This window comes from Chaetodon trifascialis, chromosome 17 (assembly GCF_039877785.1).
Source record: "Chaetodon trifascialis isolate fChaTrf1 chromosome 17, fChaTrf1.hap1, whole genome shotgun sequence".
NCBI classification, from domain to species: domain Eukaryota; kingdom Metazoa; phylum Chordata; class Actinopteri; order Chaetodontiformes; family Chaetodontidae; genus Chaetodon; species Chaetodon trifascialis.
The window spans coordinates 20,143,502-20,169,648 of NC_092072.1; the positions used below are offsets into that span (position 1 = coordinate 20,143,502).

A 26,147-nucleotide genomic window follows, 5' to 3' on the forward strand; every position below is an offset into this window, starting at 1 on the left:
AATCATCACTGATGCCAGACTCCCCTAGAGACGCTGGCAGAGGGAAGATGAGCACATTAACCAGCCCTGTCAGAATATATAATCTCCTGTGGAACATCTGCAAACTCTGCAGGGAGGGAACTCAGAGGAGACACACAAACTTAGACACTGATGTGATGTGATAATAATAAAAGAAACACTTATCATTTATCCTCCTTTGGTTTTTAAAATGGTCAGATGCATACTATAGATTTACTAGCCTAAGAATTTCATTCTGTACTGCCATCATGGCGGCACTAAATGATGACTTTGAGGCAAAAGGACAACAACACTAGCGTAAAGTTTTAACTGGTTAAATTTTAGTCTTGGTTGCTTTGGCGACCCCTGTGGTTATAGGTGGTAACAGCAAGTGTGTTTTAATAATTCAGGTCCCAGAGTTTGACAAAACTTTTAACTAAAGATCAGTCTATCCTGTATTGGTCTCACAGAGGGGAGATTCAGGTATTACAGCAGAACAAGGACTGTAATAAGTACAGATAAGTAAATAATACTATTAATTAATACTACTAAGAAATAATTAGAAATATATCAAATAAGAATAGGTTAGATAGAGGCTACAGTATATGAAAGCAATTAAAGTTTAACTCACTAAACAGGCAATGTCCACTTACTACCTTTTTTCCAGAGCTTTTAATCATACCACATGGTCTTCCTCAGCAGACAGACCTGTGATAATTGTTATTATGTTCACAAAGCTCCACATATAGGCCACTAAGTTATCTGCATCGTAACTGAGCAGACGCCAGGAGCTCAGGAAGGCTGTGACATGAAAACCCTGGCACCCCCAGGACCCTTAGGGTGAAAAAAATGCATTATGTTTAAAATCTTTGTTCATTGATATTTTCCTTTGGTCCTGCCAAAGTTCCCAAAACAGCACTGGAACAACAAATCCTGTCAGCCATGAAGGAGCTCTGGCTACGCAGGTTTGCATTACAGTCCTGTTTCTTGCTCAAAGCGACACATCAACCACTGGGAGCAACGAGCAGGTTATTCTATTAGAAACACAGCCAGAGCGACTCGTTTATCAGTTTACAGCACAAAACACACAAATTGTGGGCTGAGAAGATTCACTGCATCACATTGTTGCAAAAAGAAGACTAACGAAGGCGGCCAACAAAGTCTGAGCATAATGATAATCATTTATCGTACTTCATATATGGTCATTTTACAAGGAAAATGTTTCCTTGTTTCATCTTCTAAATTGCAAGAATGTTCTGCTCTTCATCGTCTCCTGTGACAGGAAACTGTGCAACATTGATTTGGACAGTTGATCTAATAAAACAAGCTATTTGAAGATGCCAACTCATGGTTGGAACATTTTTAGACACATTTTTCACTATTTACTGACTTCTTAGAAACTATCAATTCAATCAATGAAGCAAGAACTTAATCAGCAGAATAACAGATAATGAATTGTTAGTTGCAGCCCGAGTTTGATAGAATGATAATCCTTACGACTATAACTCATGACTAGGGTAACATTTTTACTTAATCTATCAACTATGTGTGCAATGAATCATGTCTAAAATGTCAGATGCAGTGGAACATCATCAAGATATTTAATTTAGAATGATATTAAAAGAGAAAAGCAACAACAAATATTGACATTTGAGAAGCTGGAACCAGAGAAATATTTTTATTGATAAATAAATTAATGGATTGCCAAAATGTCATTTGATCTTGACTAATCATTTCAACATAATTAAAATTTTGATTGAAGGAACCAAAAGTCCATTTGAAGCATCTTTTATTTTATTCTCTCTTCGTCCTTTTTTTTCCGCCTGATGCATCAGGCTGCTTATAAATTTGGCAAAAGTCACACATTTTATATAGTTCCCTACACTGAATTTTCTAGGTAGAGACACTCAAATGCACACAAAGCCCATTTACAGAAGAGTCTGCATGGATGCTCGCATCAGTGTGAATTGGGCATTGGGCTGCTTTGAGAGTCCCCAGTGTGACTGCTGATGGAGAGGCTGAAACTGACACCTCTGGAGATGGACCATGCAGGATAGGTTAGAAGCACGAGTTCTCCTCTCTTCTGCCTCAGCACCTCTTGCTGCTGCCACACCTGTTAGATAAGAAATGGCTCAGTGCTCCTGCAATTTATTATCAAGTGGCCTCCATTTAAAATCAGTTTGATGTGCACCAAGCCGAAGCCTGGATTACTTTGTGTGAAAGTGGATTCTTAACTGAGCTGCTTCTCATACATTATTGTTCCAGTTCGACTAAGAAAGCAGATCTTGGACAGAATTTTCGTACTGAGCATTTATATTCTGATATGTTTTGGTAAATGCAAAAGAGTCACTATAGCCTCAGGAAGATCAGTTTTTTGGGTGTGGAAATTTGGCTGATAATGTCAAAGCCTGTTGCCAGCAGCAGTGTGTGTTTGCGTGCCTGTGTGGATGTGTATGACTCAGGTTGCGGGGATATAAATCTGTCCACAGTCACACTGTGGGGACTCACCTCCTTTTTGGGGACGAAAAGCAAGTCCCCACAACATAAATCATGAAATTTCAGGGTAAAGACTTAAGAGTTATGGTTAGGGAAGCCTCAAGGAAATCAATGTAAATCCCTAACAGTGATAGAAACATGACTCTGTGTGTGTGTGTGTGTGTGTGTGTGTGTGTGTGTGTGTGTGTGTGTGTGTTTGCGCGCGTGCATCGGTCTATTAATTCCCTGGCTGAGTCAACATGGCCAATGTGTCTCACTGTTTGTTATCCATCTCACCACCAGTGTGCGTCGAGCCTGACTTGTGTATAAACAAACGCACAGCAAATAAAGGATTTATATGCGTGGATCGATGTAGCCACTCACTAGGCCATTTAACCACAACTAGCATAGAGATAATTCTCTGTGGCTGGATGTGGATCTGTATGGAACTTGAAACTGAGAAAAGGCAGTAAAAGATTAGCAGAATAATTAAATTAGTTATCAGATTAAAATGTACTATATAAATAGGGTATCTATCTTATATTTTTCCTTTAGCCTGCAATCACTTGATATAATGAATTTACACTTTATCATTGTTTTTTATTATTAGAGTTATTGTTGACATATGTTTTTTTCAGCTTCTTGGCTGTCCTGTTTTTTGGTCCTGACACACATTTCATCATTTTTCTGTTCCCTAGCAGTTTCCTAATGCTTATGATAATGAGATGGGATTGTTCACATATGTCAGAGCAGCAAGTAGTACAGGGCTGGTATGTGTAAGCTAACAGTACAATTGTCATTGTCTGGTTTATTTGATATTATGAAAAGGGAGATGTTAAATGATGACATATGGACTGAACTTAAGTTCCTGCATTTCTTCCAAACCATCCATGAGGGTCTGATACTGCTGTTAACTCTCTTGCTCAGGTTACTTTGTTGTACTGTATGTCTGTTTGCTAACTTTGTTGGTTACTGTTACAAGTAAGGTTGCCAGCTGTCTCATATTAGCTGGGACTTCCCATATATTGGACTAATTTGTTTGGCCCAATACAGGACCTCCCTTGTCCCATATAGTGACTGTATACTCTACTCTGTCATCACCAGAACAAACACATATCTTCAATCTGATACAACAGCAGTAGCAATGAAATTAAAAAAAAAAAACGTGTTGTCTGCTGATCACCTGGCCAGGTGAGATCACCTGGCATCTTATCACAGGGCCCCTATATGCTTTTTGACATGCTTCACTTTTTGATGATGTAAACCTCTGTAAGTGGCTTCACTGTGCTCTGCACTCACCCTTAAGCGAAGAGCAAAGTTCTTATAATCTGTAGATGGCTTTCAGATCAGCGGTGTTTTGTTTCATGACTTCGATGTTGAGAACCACTTTGAAGAGGAGGCACTTGGGAAGAAAGAAAGCTGAGATGATTATAATGACTGTTTTAGACTGCAGGATGTTTTGGATGATCTGTCCCCAAGCGAAGGGGAGCCAGTGTATTTCAAAGTTGCGACCAATGCCTCAAACAAGGGAAAAGGAAAAACATTTATTCCTTTTTAGAGTCTAGCATCTGATGTGTAGTGCAAGCTACTCAATGAAACTGCAAATAACATTCATCAAGTGATGAACTGTCTGGAAAAGCATGAAGTGGATATTGCATTCATCACAGCCTGTGCGGTAGATAATACCAGTGTCAGCTTTGGGAAGCAGCACTGTTTACCAGTTATTGAGCCGTATCAGCAGTCTCATTTTGAAAGCTTAGTGCTCAGCTCACATAGCTCATTACACCTGCAAGCACGCCTGCAGTTAGCTGTCAATGGATATGGAGTCACCTGTTTTAAAGATCTACAGTCACATCTCAGTATCTGCTTCCTGAATAGATAAGCTACATGATTTTTTTTTGTCTTTGCTGATGTTGGGTTAGTGATTTGAAACTGTGTGTTTGCACACCATGGCTGTTTCTTCATCCAGCTGTCCATCGTCTCCTGCAAAGAACTGCCCTGTGTCACTGAAGAGGATTTTGGAGGATGGAGAAAAAAATTGGAAGTGCTGAGATTTATCTGTGCTTTTTCCTCACCATGAGGGGTGTTTTGGACAAGCTCATAAAAAAGCTGGAGAACACAAAGCTCTCCATCATAGGTGTTTACAGGGAAGTCCAAAACATCAAAATTAAGATGGTTTAGTGGAAATTTGGACAGCTTTTTTGCATACCTGCAGCTGATGGACAAACAAGTGTCAGCATGAAGGTCCAAGCAGCAATGGGACAAGTGGTTTGATTTTTCACCACAAAATGTAATGGTGAAACTGAAGCCAATCAGCTTCCATGAGGAGCCCTCCTTTGCTGCCCTGGAGCAGGTGGAGGCTGCCCTCAAAATAACAGAGACAGTCATTATGCACCAACTCCATGAAGAGTTTGATCCTAGCTGGGAAGAAGTACAGACAGCTGGACAGGATATCACAAAATCCACTAGTAAGAAGTGGGTCGCAATTTTCTAAAATAACATGTTCAAGATTGTTTCATTGTCTGCAGAGTGCGAGGCTCAAATGCTTTGTAGAGGGGATTTTATCTCCGATGATGATTAACAGACTGAAGAGCAGATCAAAGACAAACTTCAAATATCTGAACTGTAAGGACCTCTCTCTGGCTGTGCAAAAGGACAAAAAAACTGCTCGAATCATTCAAGAGCAGCAAAATAGATATTTAATAAAAAAGTGGACTCGGTGAGTCATGGCCCTCTTTTCCTCTTTTGCATTTGAAATGAGAGTTTGTTGCTTTGTAAGTTGATTTTTGCTGTCCATGATGATGGAGTTTTAGAAAAGCTACAGTATAGACTAAATACATACTGTTTGCCTTTGTAGTTGAATGAGAATATGAATACAGAGTGTGTATTCAGGGTGCATCTTCTGTGAGTCTCTGCATACAGAAGCTCCTTTAAATTGATCACCTGTAGGATTAACAAGAAGGTGATGACTGTTATGTTTTCTTACTTATTTACTTACTTACTTACTTATTACTTATACTTACTGTATAGGCTAGCTGTCTTTCCTGAATATTAAGGTTGATTATTATTCTGTTATATCATTGAAAAAGAAGCATTTATCATTCAATTCCGAATAACATCTATATCATTATTAGTTTCGCAGAGAGCAAAAAGCCATGTGAATAAAAATGATATTTCTGAGCGTTAAACAAATTAAATTTAACATTTAAACTTTAATAGGCTCTTGTTATTGAAAATGCCAAATGAAACAGCTAGAAATTTGACATTCAGACTCTAATTAGGTCTCATCTGGTTATTGATCACAAACAGCCAATCAGAACTTCCAGAGATGATGAAATTTCATTAGCTGTTCCAATAAAAACAAGCAACATACCAAGGGAAAGCCTAAGGCTACTGAAAAAAGCAGAAGTATATGCTATTCTATATTATTGGCCTATTTATCTTAACTAAGGAAACAAGCTAAATTGCTTTGAAAGTTAGTGTTAGTCCTGCTCGGTGATTCTCTGCCAGTTTCTTCACTGTTCCAGAGACGATAGTTTCAGTCGTATTGCGCCTGAGGCCATCATATCCCCTTATACATTTGTATCCACCACGATAACACGGTGTATCCTCGGGAGAAATAAGCACTTTCATTAGGAAGAAATTCTTCATTTCCTCCCCACAGACCACACTGTTTTGCAAGTAGCTTAAACTAGTAGTTTCAACTGGCCTCATTGTGAATCTTCAGTTTAATCTCACCTTAAACAAACGCCCCCCCAAGAACACCTCAACTCCCCCCTTTCAGAAATATTCATCCTTCAACTCTCTTTTCATTCTTTTTTAACTCCTTAGTTTTCCTGTTTTTAGGTGTCATTAACTCGCTTATCTTTTATCCATTTGACACGACATATTCCATTTTCCTCAGGTCACCGATGGTCAGCATTTGCCACAGTCAGTGGAGGCTACATGTGCATTCTAGCATGTGCAGTTTTGAGACTATTTTCTTCTCTTGTGGCACCGTGTGAGGAGAAAGGGATTGGATAGCCATGGCAGCCTTGTAGCAGGGATCCACGCTGTGAGGAAGCAAAAAAAAGGAAGTGGGTGATTAAAACATCGGAGTGTGACTGTGCCAAAGAAAAACATGTTTCAATGTAACGTGAAAAAGGCAGATTAGATTTCTTGGCACATACAGTATATGCTTCTCTGAGCCTACAAAAGAAAGATGGGTGTTTAAAAGCTTTCCCCTCTGAATTATATGATGAACAACTAACTAAAACATAACCTCATGACCAGTAATGTGATTACGCTATTAATGCACTGACTTGTGCATTAATAGCAGAAAATAGCTACCTGGCCGCCACTGCCTACTTTATGGCACACTATTAGTTCTTTGATATTCTCATCATGCAACCAAGCTCCTTTGTGCCAGTGTAGATGTGATATAATATCTCGGGGCCAAGAAAGCTACACCAGCCAATCTCAATTTTTATCTGTTATATGCTTTACCATACTTGTGTGTACAAGCAGACCCTACAGTGAAGGCTACAGACTTACACTATTTTTAACCCCTATTCCAACATTTAATGTCAAATCTCCACAGGGTCTTAATATACCAGACGAGCGTTGCATCTAAGATAAACCCAGCACTTGTTTACTGAAAGGAGGTAGAAAATGGAGGTTTTGCTGTCAAGTGGGATACACTGTGTGCAGGCCTGTCTTGGATGAGAGTGGAAAGCAATTTCTATGGAATCACGGTTCAATTATGAAAGTGACGATAAGAATAATCCTCTCCCCATGTCAAAAGGCAGGCTTTGGGCGCTGAACCAAAGGCTCTCAGATTGAGATGCAGAAGTAAACAGACAGCTCTTTTTGTCAACTGTGTGAGTCTATAATAGAGTTTTTGGAGTCTCATATGATGACTGTGATGGAAAAATGGTGATTTTCCTTTTTCTATCAATGACTGATGCTATTTTACCTCAATGTCTAAGTGGTGGTTTTTATGTGTTTTCCAAGAGTTCAAAGCATTACATTAATATTGTGCTTGTTTCACAGACGGCCCTTACATAACTATCAAGAGCTCACTGCTGTCTTTTCCTGTAAGAGGAACTTAATACAGACATCAGATTAGGAAGATCAAACATACAAGGGGATGTTCAAAACCAGCCATCTGCTGCTGACTTCAATGAGTTCACAGTTTCCTTTTGTCTAGATTGAAAGATGAAAAAAAAAAAGGTTTAATTCATTTTATAGAGTCATTGTCCTATGGAGGTGTGTTGCAAATTCACATTGAATGGGCACACCTTTGATTTACAAGATGAAGGGATAGCATAAAAAAAACAGCTGTAACTACTGGCCTTAAATATGACTTGAGCCCAATTTGGATGGGATTAACGTTACATGTAAAGCATGGGATGAAATATTCACTGTGCCCTCCGGTAATTTTACTCAGATTTCCAGGCAGCACTTTAAACGTCAGGAAATTACAGGATGTGCTTTGAAATTGACACAGACATTCAGCACAACAAAGCCAACAGAGGAAACCAAAAGCCTCCCGGCTGGGGCTCGGGCCACTGCAGGGGAGCTATAGAGAGAGGTGGTAGGCAACCCTGTGTGAGGTGAATTTGAGCCAAAACTCATTGTCCTTCTTGGAGTCATAACTAAGTCAAGTCTTAATACAAAGACATGAAACACATACTCCAATTTTCATCACGAGAAGAGGCCCAAATCTGGTTGAAAAAGAGGATTCAAGATTTACCTTAGAACCACCTGTGGCTGACATCGTAATAGCACTTCATGAGCTTTACAGGGTCTTGCCCTCCTTTATGTTTTCTGTCGTCATATTGGTTCACAGACAGCCTTTATGTTGGTGTTAGCATGTTTGCCGCGGCGGACCTACAGGCGGGCATGGGCGGGCCTACGCCTGCCCTGATTGACAGCTTGCCCACCCAATCAGAAAAAAAAAAAAGTCCCATATTATGAAAAACTCAATTCTTTGGGTCTCTGGTGCTGCCACACGCATACAAAGTGTGAAATAAGACCGTTCGCACTTTTTTGAGTGAGAAACGGACCTGTGTAAGCACCCTGCCTACAGCTTCCACACAAGCCGTTTGAATTCAGCGCTCCCGGTGTCTAACCGCTGTTAGGTTATCGAAAGCACCATGTTAGGAATCATGTCCAGGCGACACAGGCGTTGTTCTGTTGTTGGCTGTAAAGAGGAGCACAAATCGCTCCATCGGCTCCCAGCAGCAGAGGACAGAAGAGAACCGTGGACTGAATTCAGTTTTGAAGGCAAGGAGGTGCATGCCATGAACTCTTTTTGGAGTTTAAAATAAAGATATTCATTAATAGTAAAGGTGCATAAACTGCGTTCACATGTGTTTCCTCCACTCCAGCCATCCACTTCGTTCGTGTCAGACGATTGCTCTTCCTTCCTTCAAACTCCATTTAAACTGCATGTTTAACAGCCCAGTTTAAAAAAAAAACAACTAAAATAATAATAATAATAATAATAATAATAATAATAATAATAATAATAATAATCGGGGATTGGGCTTTTTTTTTTGTTTTTTTTCTCAACTTTTATTCCGCTCAAGCTGCAGGTAATTGGTCAACTACTTGATGTGTGGTGGCTTCAGTGTGTAGGTGCACGCACCATAAATGAGTGATTGCAGGAAAATGCAGTAAAATTTGATATAAAGTATGTTTTGTACATTAGTAGTTAATTTTACACATAATTTTACATTATTTTGGTAAGAAATAAATTTAAGCAACTGTGCTGTGAGAACCAGCCCTCTTAAAAGAGCCAGAATTCCCATCATTATACGCCTTATCAATTTCGGTGAAGTGGTGATCAGGCCCACCCATCTGTCACGTTCTGCGTCCGCCACTGATGTTTGCCTCCATCAGATTAACAAGACCATCTTTTAACTACTCCATTTTCATCCAAAAGTGAAATTTCAAAAAAAGCTTACTGAAAAGAGGACACTGCAGGTAATATGAAAAATCATCCCATCTCCCCCAGAGAAATAAATGTCTGAATAGAGCTTTAATTTCATTTAAGTGTCGCAGTAAGTCATGTCATTGATCCAGCATGCTCAATAGCACCTCCCTGTTACTGGCTTCCCTGAATACAATGCAGCCGTTTATTATGTACGTAATTACAGCTCCTTTTTTTCTTGCTATGACATCAACAGGCCTACTCCCCTCCACGGTTAAATACAATTTAGAATATGTTATTGTAGCTCAGGTTAAGTTTGTATATTTGAACCAGATTTCCCCCATCTGCAAAGAGGAGACAGAGACAGTAGTCAGGAGACAGATGTTGGAGCTGACCGTGAATAATGGGACAACTGATGGGACAGCAGTCATTGTAATTATACTTTCTGATTCAGATGAAAGCTTATGTTCACATCAGACTGATTTATTATATGAGACAAAATCTCACAGAGTTCAGACCCTAATGTATCATCAACTGACCAGCTCCCAAAAGGGTTTGATAGACATCATCAATTCAACTCTTGATGACCTTATTTCCAGGCAAGGTATAAATCTTATCTGTGAGTTCAACAGCTCACAAATTCTTGTCAGGCAAGTTTAAGGAGTTGGAAGGAGGACTCAATCGCACAAGCATGGCATGAGCCTAGTGTTGGCTTCCCAGAAGGACATCACATTCATGGACCCCAGGAAGAGCAATTGTTGCCAAACCTAAGCAATAATTAACATAGACCCCAAAAAATAATTAGCATCATAGACTTACAGGCTTACACCAGAAAGTGGCAGAGATAGCTTGTTATGACACTTAAAGGTTGTTCAATAAGCTAGCTTGCTTAGTAACTCCATTATTAAAAAGCATTAGTTAGCTGATTGGTTGCTTTCACTATGTTTACAATCATTGGCTTATTCACAAGCTGTATGGCTTGTAATATCCAGTCATATTCATGCAAGCGTATAGTTTGGACTTTATCACCTGACACTATCACTGTTCCTCACACTCATGCCAGTGCAGGTTCATGAATTCACCAGTATTGTCTAGTTCAATGTCAAACTCCTGCCTCTTTCTATTGATCAGCCCTTAGACTGTCATGGTTGGATCAGATATTTGCCACTTAAGACATGACACTTATTTTATATCAAGCCATCAAACCATGCAGGTTTCATTTATTGTGTGCAAGAAGTAAGCCTTTAATCAGTTCCACCAATAATAATAATAAAATATGAAGCCCCCTCCCTTTACTGCAACCACCAAGACCCCTAGGTTGTTGTTTATCTTGCCTGTGTGACATATGAGCAGAAGAAATTCACATTCACACATCCATTGAGTCATTGTGCTTGCTTGTATTCTAATGGAACAGAACAACAAAGATTACACACCAATATATGTTGTTTCTCATTTTTGTTCTCTAGTATGTTATCTACCATCCTTGTTCATTCAGCCAATTCTTTATCATTCAAAACTACAAAAGAGGAGTCTGTTCACTTCCATATAGTATCAACTTAATGTATTCATACAGCATTGTGACATGTATTACGCAGTATATCTTAAAATTTTGTATTTTCTGGTCCCCAGTGCTTGCCCTTTGGGCAGTCTGCTGTGCATGTAAGTTGGATTGTTCCTGGATGCAGTGATTTAAAAATTCTGCAATCTCCTAGAAAACAAGATAAGATATGATTTATACACCATATGAATACATCTTACTAGGTTGCTGACAGAGGAGGATTCTGACCCCAATAAACCAATGTCGTAGCAAATTAAACAAGTTCCGTGCTCATGGCCATTACTTTTTCATATACATGACAAAAATATCTTCATCTCACATACAGAGGAGCGCACAGTCCCACGCTAACAGCAATGTCCAACACATACAATATATATGAACCTCAATTCAATACCAGTAAGATTTCTTTTTGCAACTCTCTGGTGCTTTTTGTGTAAGTAAGCTACTTGATCAGAGGCCAACAAGCCAACTGTAGCCATTATCTCAAATCACTCATTTAGAAAAAAATAACTAAGCTGTGAGGGAATTAAGTCTTCATCCAAGCCATAAAAACATGCACACAGTGAAAATCACTTTCAAATCCCCATATCCCATAACAGAGACTTCCATACCCAGCTGCTCTCATTACAGCTGCTGCTTATTGGCAACACTTTCTCTCTGCTCTGTGATCACAACCAGATACACCAAGATGAAGACAGCCACGAACATTTACATCTTCAACTTGGCACTTGCCGATGCCTTGGCTACCAGCACGCTGCCCTTCCAGAGCGCCAAATACCTCATGAACACCTGGCCTTTTGGGGAAGTCCTGTGCAAGCTCATTATTGCCATAGACTACTACAACATGTTCACAAGCATCTTCACCCTCACCATGATGAGTGTGGACCGCTACATCGCCGTGTGCCACCCCGTCAGGGCGCTGGAGTTTCGGACGCCAGTCAAGGCTAAGTTGATCAACGTGCTCATCTGGGTTGTGTCCTCTGCGATTGGGGTGCCTATTATGATCATGGCTGTGACCAAAGTCTCAGACAATGGTGAGATAGTGTTTTCTTTTACTGTTTTATCTTTCATTATTAATTCAAGTCTTCATGCTTAGAACCAGGAGTAGCTGTCTTCCAGAACTGGATGAGCCATACAGACTCAACTCTGTAACTGCATCTTTGCTAAAGTGCTAAAGAACAGACACAATTCACAGTTCCTGGGTCTTCAACATTTCTTGATCAGCTTAATTAGCATTTATTAGGCCAAGTTTCTTGTCCTTAAGGCCTTCATCAGAGCTTACATGTCACACAAAGGGAAAGCAAGAAAATGGTTATTATGAATCTAGTCCCTGGTCCCATTTTGGATTCTCAGAGTGAGTGGAAAAGCCTTTGAAACATTAGACCACTGGACCCTCCAATCCAACCTGAGGATAATACTTTATTTTTCATTAGTAGTTCAGGGTACTGAACCACTTTTTTCTCAACCAGAAACATAAAATCTTCCCAATGTCTTTTTTTGTACGTCTGCATACGTTTTAAGGCATTTTGATTGCTTAGTCTAGATTACTTCAACTCAAGTCATAGCTCATGTCACAACTTTGAAAAGGAAAAATATCTGTACATGCATAGAATATATTCTTGATAGTTTTGAATTTGCACAGCAGCAGCAACAACAATAGTATTTTGGGGTTGAAGTATATTGTGAGTACAGATATTTCTCTGTAGCTTTGGCTTTTTAAAACCACAAACCAGTATCATAATAGGAACATAACCATACAGTAACAAATTCTTTCTTATTCTACCTGCACTCTTTTCAGGTAAAACCATGTGCATGCTGAAGTTCCCTGACCCTGACTGGTACTGGGACACAGTGACAAAGATCTGCGTCTTCATCTTTGCGTTTGTGGTTCCTGTGATGGTCATCACCATATGTTACGGCCTGATGATCCTGCGTCTGAGAAGCGTTCGTCTGCTCTCAGGCTCCAAGGAGAAGGACCGTAACATGCGCCGCATCACCCGCATGGTCCTGGTGGTGGTGGCAGCCTTCATCATCTGCTGGACCCCCATCCACATCTTCATCATTGTGAAGACCATGGTGGAGATTGACAGCAGGAACCCTTTTGTCATAGCCAGCTGGCACCTGTGCATCGCTTTGGGCTACACCAACAGCAGCCTCAACCCTGTCCTCTACGCATTTTTGGATGAAAATTTTAAGCGGTGCTTCAGGGATTTCTGCCTTCCCTGTCGGACCCATGTGGAGCAGAACACTCTCACCAGAGGCCGCAACACCACCAGGGAGCCGGTATCCATCTGCGCTCCAACAGAAGCAGGGAAGAAGCCAGCATGACTAGGCATGGACTGGGTCCCCCACAGCTCTCGCTCAAGGAGGATCCAGCAAGATTTGCAATCAGAGGTTACCCAAATCTCCACAACAGAGTTCTAAGAAATTTTTCGGAGAAAAAGCTAGTCTCAAATAACTGAGTCATATTTCTTATTCTCTTCAATTTGGCTGACATACTAGACATTAAAAGGCAGAGCTAAAGATAATGGAAAATTCATTTGTTTCTGTCTTCTCACAACAAAGTGGAAATATGATGCATTACAAAGGCCATGACCGTAGATGGATGATAGCCCAAAAAGCGTATCCAAATGTTAAAGCAAGATTACGAAACAGAAAATCCCCATCTTATTATTTTTCTGACCAAAGGACCAGAGTACAAGAGTACATGACTTTTGAATGATGCAAAAAGCACAAAGAAACACCTACAGGTTTTTCTCTTGTCAAGCACAGACCGCATCATTAAGATACTGTCAGAGTCAGAGTGCACATCTGTCAGAGTGCACTGTAATAAATGGTGTAATAAAATCGACTGCTACAAACGACAGAAGTGTGAATCAATAAGCTTTTCAATTCAAGCTTTGTCATTCGTTATAAGGAACACTTTTCCTGTGTATTCAAAGCTATAAATGAGATTTTGGTGATTATTTTGTAGGAGAAAAACCAACACAAAGAGAGAATCTTTCCATCTGTGTCTTTAACATTAACACAAAACATATGAGCCTTACAGAGCAGAACCACACAAATGATACCCACCAACAGCTGGATGATGAACTACGGCATAGTTTGTTGGACGGGATAGTCGTCCACCCTCTACGCGGAGAAGAAAGGAATCTTGTTTGAAAATATCTGTCATAAAGTCATAATCAAGCTTAGTTTGTGGACAGAAGCTTGAGCTTCTGTTGGCTTTTTTTTCTGACGGCCTACTTGACTTTCATGAGTGGTATCAAGCCCGCATTGAAGACTCTGAGCAGAATCACGAAAGAAACATGCCACTGAAGAACACTCACCTTATTGGTTCATTGTTTAAAACAATTTTGAAAAGTCAAGGAAAACCCTGAAGTTTAGACGGAGAGCAGTAGAACCATGTAGAAAGAGATGTCTGTCTTGATGTCTACAAACAAACTGCTTCAAGGAGATTATCGATCTGCATTATAAATGAGCAGAAAGCCTGCAATCTGTCACACTTAATATCTATAGCACATTGAAGACATACTGAATGGCATAAACCAGCATAGTAATTTATTCAGGGTCGTTTATTTACTCCAACATTTACATCAATCAACTGGGAGACATCAGTCAATGGATGCCATTAAGTTAATGACCATATCAACTTTGCATACCAGATGAGGCATGTCAAAGGTAATAATGTAGAGTTTTTGGGAATTTGTTGTCACGTGGCGATATCTTGAAGGCTAAATATGAGTTGACATGCAAACATGTTAAAATATGCCATTGATTTGATTAATGTTGAAATGTTGAATTAGCATTGTAACACATATGGTAAATGTGGGACAGTTAATGAATGTAAATCAAAGAAGATGAGGGTCTAAGGCAAGAAGATGCCGTATGTTGCACAGATTGCAAAGGCCTTTGGGGTTAATTTGTGATTTGGTATACTTATATAAATAGAAATGACTTGACTTAAAAAACGAAAGGAAAAAAAGTCAATGAATGTGACTTTGTAGATAATAAAAAAGCTTTTGCATTTTAAGAAATTTGGATTCAGCCACAGGTGAAATGACTTTGGTTTGCCCGTGATTCTGTACTCTTTGTTTACATTTTTAGAATTGTAATATGTCACAACAATGTTTTTGACTCATGTGGCTCAAATGAAAACAAAACAAAACAAACAAAAAAAACAGCAACAACAATCCAATGCTTAAATGCTCTGTTTACAGATTCAGCAATTTGCTCTTGGGTTGCTCTTGGGTCTTGGGACAGAGACAGGGACAGAGACAACAAATACTGAGGAATCTCTGTGCAAACAATGACAGTGGTGATTTAAAGTGTATTGTATATACCTGCTCTCTGCTTAGCTTCTGTCAAGTGCTGCATCTGTCGGAAGTGCAGGATATCTCTCAGCTACCATTGCTTTTGCAAATTCAAGCTATATAAGGGCAGAATGACAGAAGTGTATAGAGTTAGTTTTCCCAAAAGAATCAAATGTGTGTATTATATTTTGACAAATAAGCAAATGCTTATTACTTCAAATAAATTGATTTTAGAATTTCAAAAATATTACAGAACAAAACATACCAAGCACATTCAGATTCAGAGTTGAGGTATGTGGGTGTGTGTGTGCATGATTTTCATTTTATTAACACATGAATCCTTGTGTTGCTTTTCATCACACTGTATAAGAAGAATTAATCTCATTGGCAATACTTTGTCATTCTATCAGATTCAAATGGTTTCAATCGTTGGTTAACACGCTGTCCTTGTAATTTTCTCTGCATGGTGGAGTCTAATCGAAACAATCAGTAATACTTCACAACCTCATTGAACAAAGTGACAATGACAAAGTATCAGAGGCAGAGGTATCCAAGTGTAACTGATCAATGCTGATCATCCAGTGTTGCCTAACAGCACCAGAGGCTTCAATCTTTACAAACAAGCAGTCTGGTCTACACCTCAGGGTATTTTACAACTAAACCCACCCTCCTAGAGCCCCATGGGCCCCCATGACCTCTGACCTTCACTCTCATTTACAATGGAATAACAATGGGGATGAATTTTCCTTATTACTATTATAATTAGGAAATGTCAATAAAGTTCCTACGGAGCCTGCAAAATGACAGCTTCTTTCATTTATTTTCCAACAATATCCACTTTTATATCCCCTAGCATCAGGGGTATGGTTCTTATATTGCTTATGTTGGTTGCTCACAGTCCTTGGTTAAGATTTGTAGCTCTTTCTGACAGAACCTATTAGTATGCTAATGATTAGCTATCATGCTGAAGAGAAAGTGTTTGTTTTTTTTTAAAGAACTCCAGGAGGCTTGCTCCTTCCTTCATAAATACTCTTCATCAAAAATGCTGCGTTCATGACTTCCATGGTATTGAATGGTGCATAGATGTGCAAAGTGCCGAAGTAAATGACCTCCATCCTGATGAAAACACTGGGTGGGTGAGGGTTTGAATATATGGTCACTCAATTTATAGGCTACTTTTTTTTTCTTTTTTCTTTTCTTTTTTTTTTTTTACCTGACCCAAGTTGTGTCTCGAAATGTAATGGGTAGTCACAGATTTTGTTTTTGATGACATTTTTGTCAGTTAATATTTTCAGATTTTAACCATTAATGTTATTTCTGGCAGTATCAAACCACAGTATTTCACTGTATGGCAGTTATTCATTCAGTCCTGGTTTGTTGTGTTCCACCCATTAACTGTATATTTGGTACAAGCATACTGTGTGAAACACTTTATAAGGTTTCTGGGATATGCAAAGAGGTGAGAGGCAACAGTGGGAGAACCTGGTGTGTGTGGTGAACCAGCAGAGAACATACTCTCTGCCTATTGATTGTCAGTCTGTTTGTGCAGATTTCATTTTACTGATTGCTCCGTTAATTCCCTCATTGCACTCCTGTATTCTTTTTTTTGTACCTTTGTAATTTACCTTACATTGTTGTTATTTACTATTTTGTCATTTCTCTATTTGATATAAACATATGTAAGACTGAAAATGGAACACTGAAAAGCCTGTATGAATGTAAATAACTGTACATTTGTGTAAGATGCTAATTTGTTGTGTAACCCATGACAGCAGTACAGTATTTAAGGCAATTGTGCTGATCTTGACACTAATCTAGCTATTTTGCAGCATTATCACGTTTTAGCTTCTTCTGGTGTATTTGTTGTATAGAACATTTCTAATGCAACCGCTGTTTCAAGCTTTACTTAAACTGTTGTCAAACATAATGAAAATAAAATGTAGCTGAGAGAAAACTACATGATCTCCTTTTCTGGAAAGCCTCTGTTTTGGTTTCCTGGAAACGCTGGGTAACGGGATAGTGTAGTATTTTCTTGAAGATTATTGTGCACATAATGGAATAATCCATCTTGCATGACCATGTTTCTATTAGAAAAGTGGAGAGTGGTTCAAAATTGTCCATCATGACATTGGACTGCAAAGTGCATTACCATTCGTGCTTAGATGAACACACAAGAGATGGCCCAAGGCCGCTCTGAGTGCTAGAGGGTGCTATCCACCACTTTCAGAAAATTAAACATCCACTTCTGCATCTCCTCTGTAACTTCAGACCAGCACAGACAGCACCACATCCACGGAGTGCTCCAGTGAAGGAGCTGACAAGTTTCTGTTTAATCATGGGTTTCCTCCACTGGCAGCCACTTATCAATTACCCCAATTGCTCTTCCACAACAACAGAAGAGAATTTCTCCCTGATGATTTACCAAGGACTGGCCACTTTAACAGCGGAGGGGCTCCAGTGTTGTGCCTGAATGCGTTCATTGATATTCATTCATATTTTGGGTGTACGTGAGCTGAACGTATTGTATTACTGCCTGATGAACGTAACTGTGAACTCGTTCATTCTAGTGTCTCTCTCAGTTTAACTTTCTACAGAACCTTCCAGGCGAAAACCCGGCTAAAACACACCATAAACAGGCCTTAATATGTAGCGGAAAAAAAACCCAATCAGGCAACAACAGCCACCCGTTTCGCACCGCCACATGCGTCATCAAAACAAAAAGCAGCATGGAGGCGACAAAGCAGCAAGGAGGCGTCGTATGATCATTTTACCGAGTTTCATGACAAGGTCAGTGAGGATGGGAAAAATCGTACATTTCTGTGCAAACTTTGCCCGACAGATTTCAAAAAGAAAATCCGCACTTCAGTCACATCCACAGCAACCCTGAAACGGCACACTGAACTGAAGCACCCGGCTAGCATTTCAAGGTATGTTTTGACGCATAGTTACAGTGTTAAAACTGGTAAAATAATTGCTGTCTGTGGTTTTAAATGTGATGTGGCAATAATTTTGAAAAATAATAGCTCGCAGCAACAAATGGGGAAAAATAACTATGAACTAGTTCATTTTTGGAACGGTGAACTTAGTTCAAAATTTTGAATTCTGAACTATGAACTGAACTAGTTCATTTTAAAATTTGTGAACTGAACTTTGAACTCGTTCATGTAGAGGGTGAACTTTCTCAACACTGGAAGGCTCATACCCCTGATGTGATATTCCCAATAGCTCAATATATGTATTCTAATACGAGGGATTGTGTGCTGCTGCTGCTGCTGCTGCTGCTGCTGCTGCTGCTGCTGCTGCTGCTGCTGCTGCTGCTGCTGTCATAATAACTCCAATCCCAAGATCTTGATGAACAACTCTGTCTCCCAGAAATTACATAAGATGCTAATTTGCAACAGTAAATATTTTTTAAGAGAAACATACCACCTGAATGACCTTTTTTATTCAACATAAGTAGGAAATGTTTTTCATGAATGAATCTCCCCAGTCAAAATAGAGACTTCGGTCTCTATTTTCAACTCCGCCACAGGCACGGTCTGCGCACCCCGTGCAGTGGTATTTTTGTGCAGTGCAGGCAGGCGCATGGTGCACTTGGTATTTTGGTAAACCGAGGTGTACAGAGGCGCGCCAGGATGGGCGTTGCAGCGCAGTAGAGGGAGGTGTCAGCATAATCAACCGGCGCATTTGGATTTTCGTCCCATTTCAGTCTGTGCCGGCGGTGCATAAGTGTGTTGCAAAAGTGTGCTGAAAGCTCGCCACCCCAGACCTGGTCAACTCTGTGCACCAGCGGCGCACCGTTGGACAAGTGGATTTTTGTAAACCGGCGGAGTCGTGCGCTCACGTTACCAATACCTCACAGGCAGGTTTTCACAGTGTCTGGCATTTCACTGCCATCAATAATTAGCAACAGCCATGATTCAATGCAACTATCTGAGTCAGCACATACAGTCAGACCTAAATTTATATATTTTGATCAGTATCTCATCTGACCACATCGCAAGCGCATTCGGCACACATAATGTGTCACTCACCCTGACCGAATGTACACAGGTGAAACAGGGATGCGAACTAATCAATTAACGTTGCTGTGCCAACCAGAAACAGCCGTGGCATCCTACAGAGCATATATACTGCATCTATCTCAGAGCACTGGAGAGACAGAGAGAGACAGAAAAATGGAAAAAACGTAAGTGATGATCATTGTCCGCTATTACCCACATCATTTCATTCCAAATACAAATGTAATCATAGTAATGCTTAACATTATCTGCAAAGACGGAGTACATCATTACAGGAGGAGGAGGAGGAGGAGGAGGCCGAGGATTTACCATCTAAGGACCTCATATTTAGACATGAGTGATGTCAGTCTCCTCCTGGGAGAAGTTTGGGTGTTGGACATTTTCCTCTGTGGGCTCAGTCATTCTCGAAACTTGCCATGCGCCTCGCCAGCGGCGTTTTTAAAGGTGAGGCGAGGAGCTGGTGTGATTGGTGAAGATTTGACTCGGCTGTGTCAAACCCACTCCACGCCTCCGACCCCTTCCTCTTTCCGAGTTGTGCCGCTGGGTGGGACTCAGATGAGAAGGGGGAGGTGATGCGCCCGTGGCGCAGTGCACAAAAATACCAAAGTCACCCCCACTGGCGAAGCAGACCTGACTTTGCGCCACGCCTGCATCACGCTGGTGACAGAGTCGAAGATAGAGCCTTTGATTATCATTGTAGGGTGTCTTTAAGGGTTCACTAATATTATTACAGTTTATCCTATAAGGGTCAGAAATGTCTGCATCATGTTCATGGTAATCATTTAAATAGTTCAATTACAGAGGAAAAGTCAGAGGATCACCAAAGTTAATTGGATACATCGTCTGGGAACTGTTAATGTCTGTGCAAAATGTTGTTCCATTGTTGATGTTGAGATATTTTACTTGGTAAGTGAAAACTTTGACTTGCCAAAAAATGAGAACAAAAGGAAAGAGCAAACTCCTCTCACAGGCAAAAGCAGAGCTGGGCTGAGGGCTTACCGACTGGTGGAAAAAAAACGCAAAAGAGTCCCAGTAAACACAAGCAAAACCAGAAGGTCAAAACAGGTAGATGAACTAGCAGGTATACCACAAAGATAAGCAGATGATCCAACGAATACTGGTGGACCGAGCCAGGGTTAAATACATCAGCTGATTAATCCATTTGTTGAGGTGATGATTTGCAGGTGTGAGAGGAGGCGGGGCTGGAGGAGATGGCAGACAGGTGCAGCCGGCATAACATGGACCTGAACAGACAGGGAAAGACAGACATGACCACAAGGGGGCAGGGAAACACAGGGAACATAAAGGGAGAGGCTTCAAAGGGTGAAAGTCCAGTGGCAGAACTGTCAAGGGAATTGTGAGCATACTCAATCCAAAGGAGATGATGGGACCAGGTGGCAGGGTCCTCGGAGGGGACACACCGGAGCGCTGACTCAAGGTCCTGATTGGTGAGCTCTGACTGCCTGTTAGTCTGGGGATGGTATCCAGAGGAGAGGCTAACGGAGGCTCCCAACACTCTGCAAAACTCCTTCCATACCCCATAGATGAATTGGGGCCCCCTGTCAGACACGATATGTACAGGAACACTGTTCAGGCGAAAAACATGGTTAGATAAGATCTCTGCCATTTTTTTGGCAGAGGGGAGCTTGGGCAGAGCAACAAAGTGAGCAGACTTGGAAAAACGGTCAAAAATAGTGAGAATGACAGTGTTACCAACAGAAGGAGGGAGACCAGTAACAAAGTCCAGGGCGATGTGCGACCAGGGATGTCTGGGAATGGGTAATGGTCTTAGAAGTCCAGCTGGGGGCTGATGGGAGCTTTTATTCTGCGCACAGACAGGACAGGCAGACGCATATTCCCGGGCATCCCTCTTGAGTCTGGGCCACCAGAAACGTCTCTTTACCAGTTTAGTAATACGAGTGGTACCTGGATGGCAGGCGAAGTGGGACATGTGACCCCAGTCCAGAACCCAGGACCGAACTGACGCGGGAACAAACATCCGGTTGCGCGGTCCATTGCCAGGATCTGGTTGGTTCTGTTGGGCTTCCTGTAACACAGACTCAATCTCCCAGGACAGGGAGCCCACCACACATGAGGCTGGGAAGATGGGTTTCAGGATGAGAACAGGACTCGGAACCAATGTACTGGAGAGAGAGAGCATCAGGCTTCACATTCCAGGAGCCGGGTCTGTAAGACAATGTGAAGTTGAATCGACTGAAAAACAGAGACCACGTTTTGGCTGACTGAATGTAGTCTAGGTTCTTGTGATCAGTCCAAACCACGAATGGCACTTCAGAACCTTCTAGCCAGTGTCTCCACTCCTCGAGTGCCAACTTGACCGCCAAGAGCTCTCTATCACCGACATCATAATTTCTCTCAGCCGGGGAGAGCTTCTTGGGAAAGAAGGCATACAAGTGGAGTCTCTGATCTGGAGTGGACCTCTGAGAGAGCATTGCCCCAACCCCTGTGTCAGAGGCGTCCACCTATACCATGAAAGGCTTGGACGAGTCCAGATAAATGAGAACAGGGGCAAGGTCCTTGAAGCACTTGAAGGCAGACTGGGCCTCCAGAGGCCAGGAAAACTGCAGAGAGGAAAAAGTGAGTTTAGTTAGGGGAGGCACCATTTTACTTTAGTCCTTGATGAACTGCCTGTAAAAATTGGCAAACCCCAGGAAGTGCTGCAGCTGTTTTCAGTCAGTGGAGACAGGCCACTCGACAACTGCCTTGGTTTTATCAGGGTCGGCCCTGAGTTGTCCCCTCTCGATGATAAACCCCAGAAAAGACAGTGATGTAGCATGGAATTCACATTTCTCTGCCTTGACAAATAGTCTGTTCTCAAGGAGACCTGACCTGGAGCACTGACCTGACATGTGCCTCATGTTCCACCTGGTCCCGGGAGAAGATGATGATATCATCCAGGTACACGAAAACGAAGCAGTTGAGAAAATCATGGAGAACGTCATTAACCAGAGCCTGGAAAACCGCTGGCACATTGGTCAGGCCAAACGGTGAGGCCGAATGGCATCACCAAATACTCATAATGTCACAGAGGCGTGCTGAATGCCGTCTTCCACTCATCACCCTCACAGATGCTCACCAGGTGATAAGCATTGCGTAAATCCAGTTTGGAGAAAACATTGGCTCCCTGCAGGGGCTTGAAAGCAGAGGAGATTAATGGCAGAGGATTTTTGTTTTTAACAGTAATATTGTTGAGACCCCAAAAGTCAATACAGGGACGAAGTGATCTGTCTTTCTTAGCCACAAAGAAAAAAACAGCACCCAACAGAGAAGAAGAGGGACAGATGATTCCTGCCACTACGGAGTCCGCAATGTATTTCTGCATAGCCTCACGCCCTGATCGTGAGAGATTATACAGACGGCCCGAGGGCAGGGGTGCGCCGGAACCAGATCGATGGTGCTGTCATAAGGACGATGAGGAGGCAGTGAGACAGCTCTGTCCTTGTCGAAAATCTCAGCTAGGTCATGGTAGACCACAGGAACATGGGAGAGGTCCGGTGGCTCAACAGGCACAGGGGTCTGTGAGGAAAAAGGAGGCAGAGCAGAGCGCAGACAGGAGGACAAACAGAACTCACTCCATCCCAGGATCTTCCCGCTGGACCAGTTTATGCGAGGGTTATGAAGCTTCAGCCAAGGGTGACCGAGTACCGGGGGGATCAGAGGAAGGCAGAACACAGAACCTGATGAGTTCCGAATGATTGCCGGAGACGACTAGGGTCACAGGGATGGTTTGATGTGTGATCTCTGCCAGGAAAGTGCTATTTAAAGCCCCAGCGGTGAGTGAGGAGGAAAGTGGTTCAACTGGTATGTTCAGGCTAAAAGCCAGCTCAGAATCTATAAAGTTATCTTCCGCACCAGAATCAACCAGGGCATTGAGACTCTCATATTCATCATTGTGGCATAGCACTGCAGTTAAAACCAACCTTTTCTGGAGACTAGGGGAGGAGATATGATTCACCGGTCACTCCGGTCCTACTGGTGAGTCCTGTCTTTTGGCCAAACCGAACAGGAGGTAATTGAGTGTCCCGACTGGCCACAGTAGAGACAAACTCCAGCCCAGATCTGGCGCCACCTCTCCTCCTCTGTCAGGCGTGTTCTTCCCAGCTGCATGGGTTCAGGAAGAGGTGACGGTGACACTTCAGTGGTAGAGGAGGATGAACGTGGTGTCAGGTGGAGCGTTTGAGGACTCCTGTCCTTGTAAGTGGACTGGATCTGGTTGTCTAGCCTGCTGACGAAAGAAACTAGAGAACACACATCAGCTGGTAATACACATCTCACGATTTCAGTTCTTAGCGTGCCGTTCAGGGCCCATCCAGGGCCCTTTCTTCTCAACTGGCATCTTTAGCAGCTATCCAAAAGTCCACTGAAAAATCTGCTATGCTTCTGGTGCCTTGTCTGAGAGAGAGGAGCTTTTCCGTGCCCTCTTCCTCGTGCTCAGGGGGATCAAAAACAGAACGAAAATGAATCAAAAATTCATCACAGGTCAGTTGATCGATAGGGTTACTCGAATTAAATGCCTCAGCCCAGTCTAGTGCCCATCCCTGCAGCCTAGTGAAAATGTATCATATTCGGCTGATGTCAGAGCTGAATGTTTGAGGTCGTTGTGAAAACATCATGTTACATTGAAGAACAAATCCTCTGATCTTACTGAGATCACCAGTCTTAAGGCTCCAGGTCTGTAGCATGCGAGTCGCAGTTCAGAGGAGGCTCCAGTGTGGCAGTGGCAGCCACAGCAGGTGGTGAATCCGAACCAGCAGGGGAGCAGGTGGCTGAGGAAACAGCAGAATCCATGAAGGGCAGAAAACGAGCTAAACTGGCATTTAGTGACTTCACCTGCTTGCTGAGCGCGTTTATCTGCTCAGCAAGAGTGTTCAGTACTTGGCCACGTTGAACCAGGAGATTTCCGTGAAAGGCCAGAGCACGTTGCATGGTGGATTGGTTCATCTCTGAGCCATCTGAGTTCTGTATGGTCGGATCGTACTGTTACGTGTGTGAAACCCACTCGGACCAGAACGAGGTAAGTCACAGTGATGTACTCAGAGATGACCCGGGAGAACAGGCAGATAGCAAGAACAAAGGGTTTATTTAACAAAGGGTGCCCAAAAAATTGTAACAAAAAGAGAGAGCAAGAAAAGCTCTTAGTAAGACTTAACAAAGGGTGTCCAAAAAACTGGAACAGAGCATGAAAAGCTGTTATCAGGTCGCGAACAAACTCCTTTCACAGGCAAAGGCAGGGCTGGGCTGAGGGCTTACCGACTGGTGGAAGCTTCTGTAAAAAAAAAAAAAAAAAGTAAAAGAGTCCGAATAAACACGAGCAGAACCAGAAGGTCAAAACAAGTAGATGAACTAGTGGGTATACCACTAAGACAAGCAGACGATCCGACGAATACTGGTCGACAAAGCCGGGGTTAAATACATCAGCTGATTAATCCGTTTGATGAGGTGATGTCTTGCAGGTGTGAGAGGAGGAAGGGCTGGAGGAGATGGCAGGCAGGTGCAGCCCACACAACACAGACCTGAACAGACAGGGACAGACAGACAAGACCACAAGGGGGCAGGGAAACACAGGAAACACAAAGGGAGAGGAGGAAACCGAGCACTGCTGAAAAGAGCATCGCTCTTCTTAGAACCTCATGCACACCACATCACCATGTAGAGAGATGCTTGACAGGCCTGCCAGTGCCTAGTTTAGTGAAGAGTCAGTTGAATGCTGAACTGCGTGAGAGCCTTTTTCTCTTTTGAAGTATCTTCAGGGGAGCCAGATTCTGTAATAGTGAGACAGCACACTTCGATGGGCCATTTAGTTCAAATAATGAGCATGTGTAGAGAACAGGCTAATGGAAATGGATGAAGAGAGAGTCCTTGAGTGTAAATGCCTTTCAGAGACAGTCATTGGCTACACCTGTGATCATCAGAGAAAATAACACACATCAGAACTAGTAAACAAGCAATTGACAGCATGCAGTATGAAATGCTCTTTTTTTTTACTCTGTAGAGATTATATAGAATGGGAGATTCAATGTAAAATTGTTTCCATTAATTACCTCAACTGTGATGGGCCACCACACATTCACAATGAACTGAATATTTTTATACTTCTCATAAGTATATAGAACATCTCTCATGTTGTGTTTTGGGTCGTTGCTTCAGCAAAGCATCTGTAACTCCTGCATGCCTTCACTGTAAATGGGACACAAGTTGGTGTTTATGTTGCTTTGGAAGCATACCATTGTCCTTGTTTGTTGTTTGTGTTAATGTTCATGCTGGTTTGGTCATATTGTGAACATTTCACTCTTCGCAATAGCTGTATAATTTAAAAAAATGTAATGTAATGAGAGAATAACAGTGGGAGGAAAATGATGACTATTGTTCAGGTGTGGTCCTGGCTTTTCTCTGCTATTGATGCTAAAGTCTGCTGTGGTGGCTGCAGTGGTCTGCATGTGACCTTCCTGTTGTTGACCCGGCTGGTTGCTGCTCCAGGACTTTGCATTGTGACTCATGCATCTATACTTGAATGGCTGCCATGGTTATTTGAATGTTTCTCAGGGAAAGTTTGAATTACATCCATTTGTCATTACTTTCTTGATCTTTCACTACAGCATTTTAGAAGATAATTAGATGCTAAAATCAAAATGAAATTCCTTTCAACAATGGAAATTTCATCAAATTGTTATCCATAATATTCTTGTTCAACACATCCCCATTAGCTCTGTGATCATCAAGTTGTTCACCAAAGGACTACAAGGTTCTTCATAGATTTTGCCTTTTAATTTTGGATCCCAGAGGGTCCAAGATGCACCCACTACAGCCTCACAATATCCTGTGGGAAACACTTGTATCACCAAAAA

The 26,147-nt window shown here is 41.8% G+C and overlaps 1 protein-coding gene across 1 annotated transcript in view; it reads left to right on the forward strand.

Annotated features, from left to right (window-relative positions):
* The window catches only part of oprd1a (opioid receptor, delta 1a), a 19,250-nt gene extending 2,044 nt beyond the window's left edge, over positions 1-17,206 (forward strand). Inside the window, exons 2-3 of the mRNA XM_070985299.1 lie at positions 11,625-11,980; positions 12,745-17,206. Coding sequence (XP_070841400.1) covers positions 11,625-11,980; positions 12,745-13,274 — 886 coding nt within the window. The 3' untranslated portion in view covers positions 13,275-17,206. The remainder of the gene's footprint in view (positions 1-11,624; positions 11,981-12,744) is intronic.
* The last annotated feature ends 8,941 nt before the right edge of the window (positions 17,207-26,147 follow it).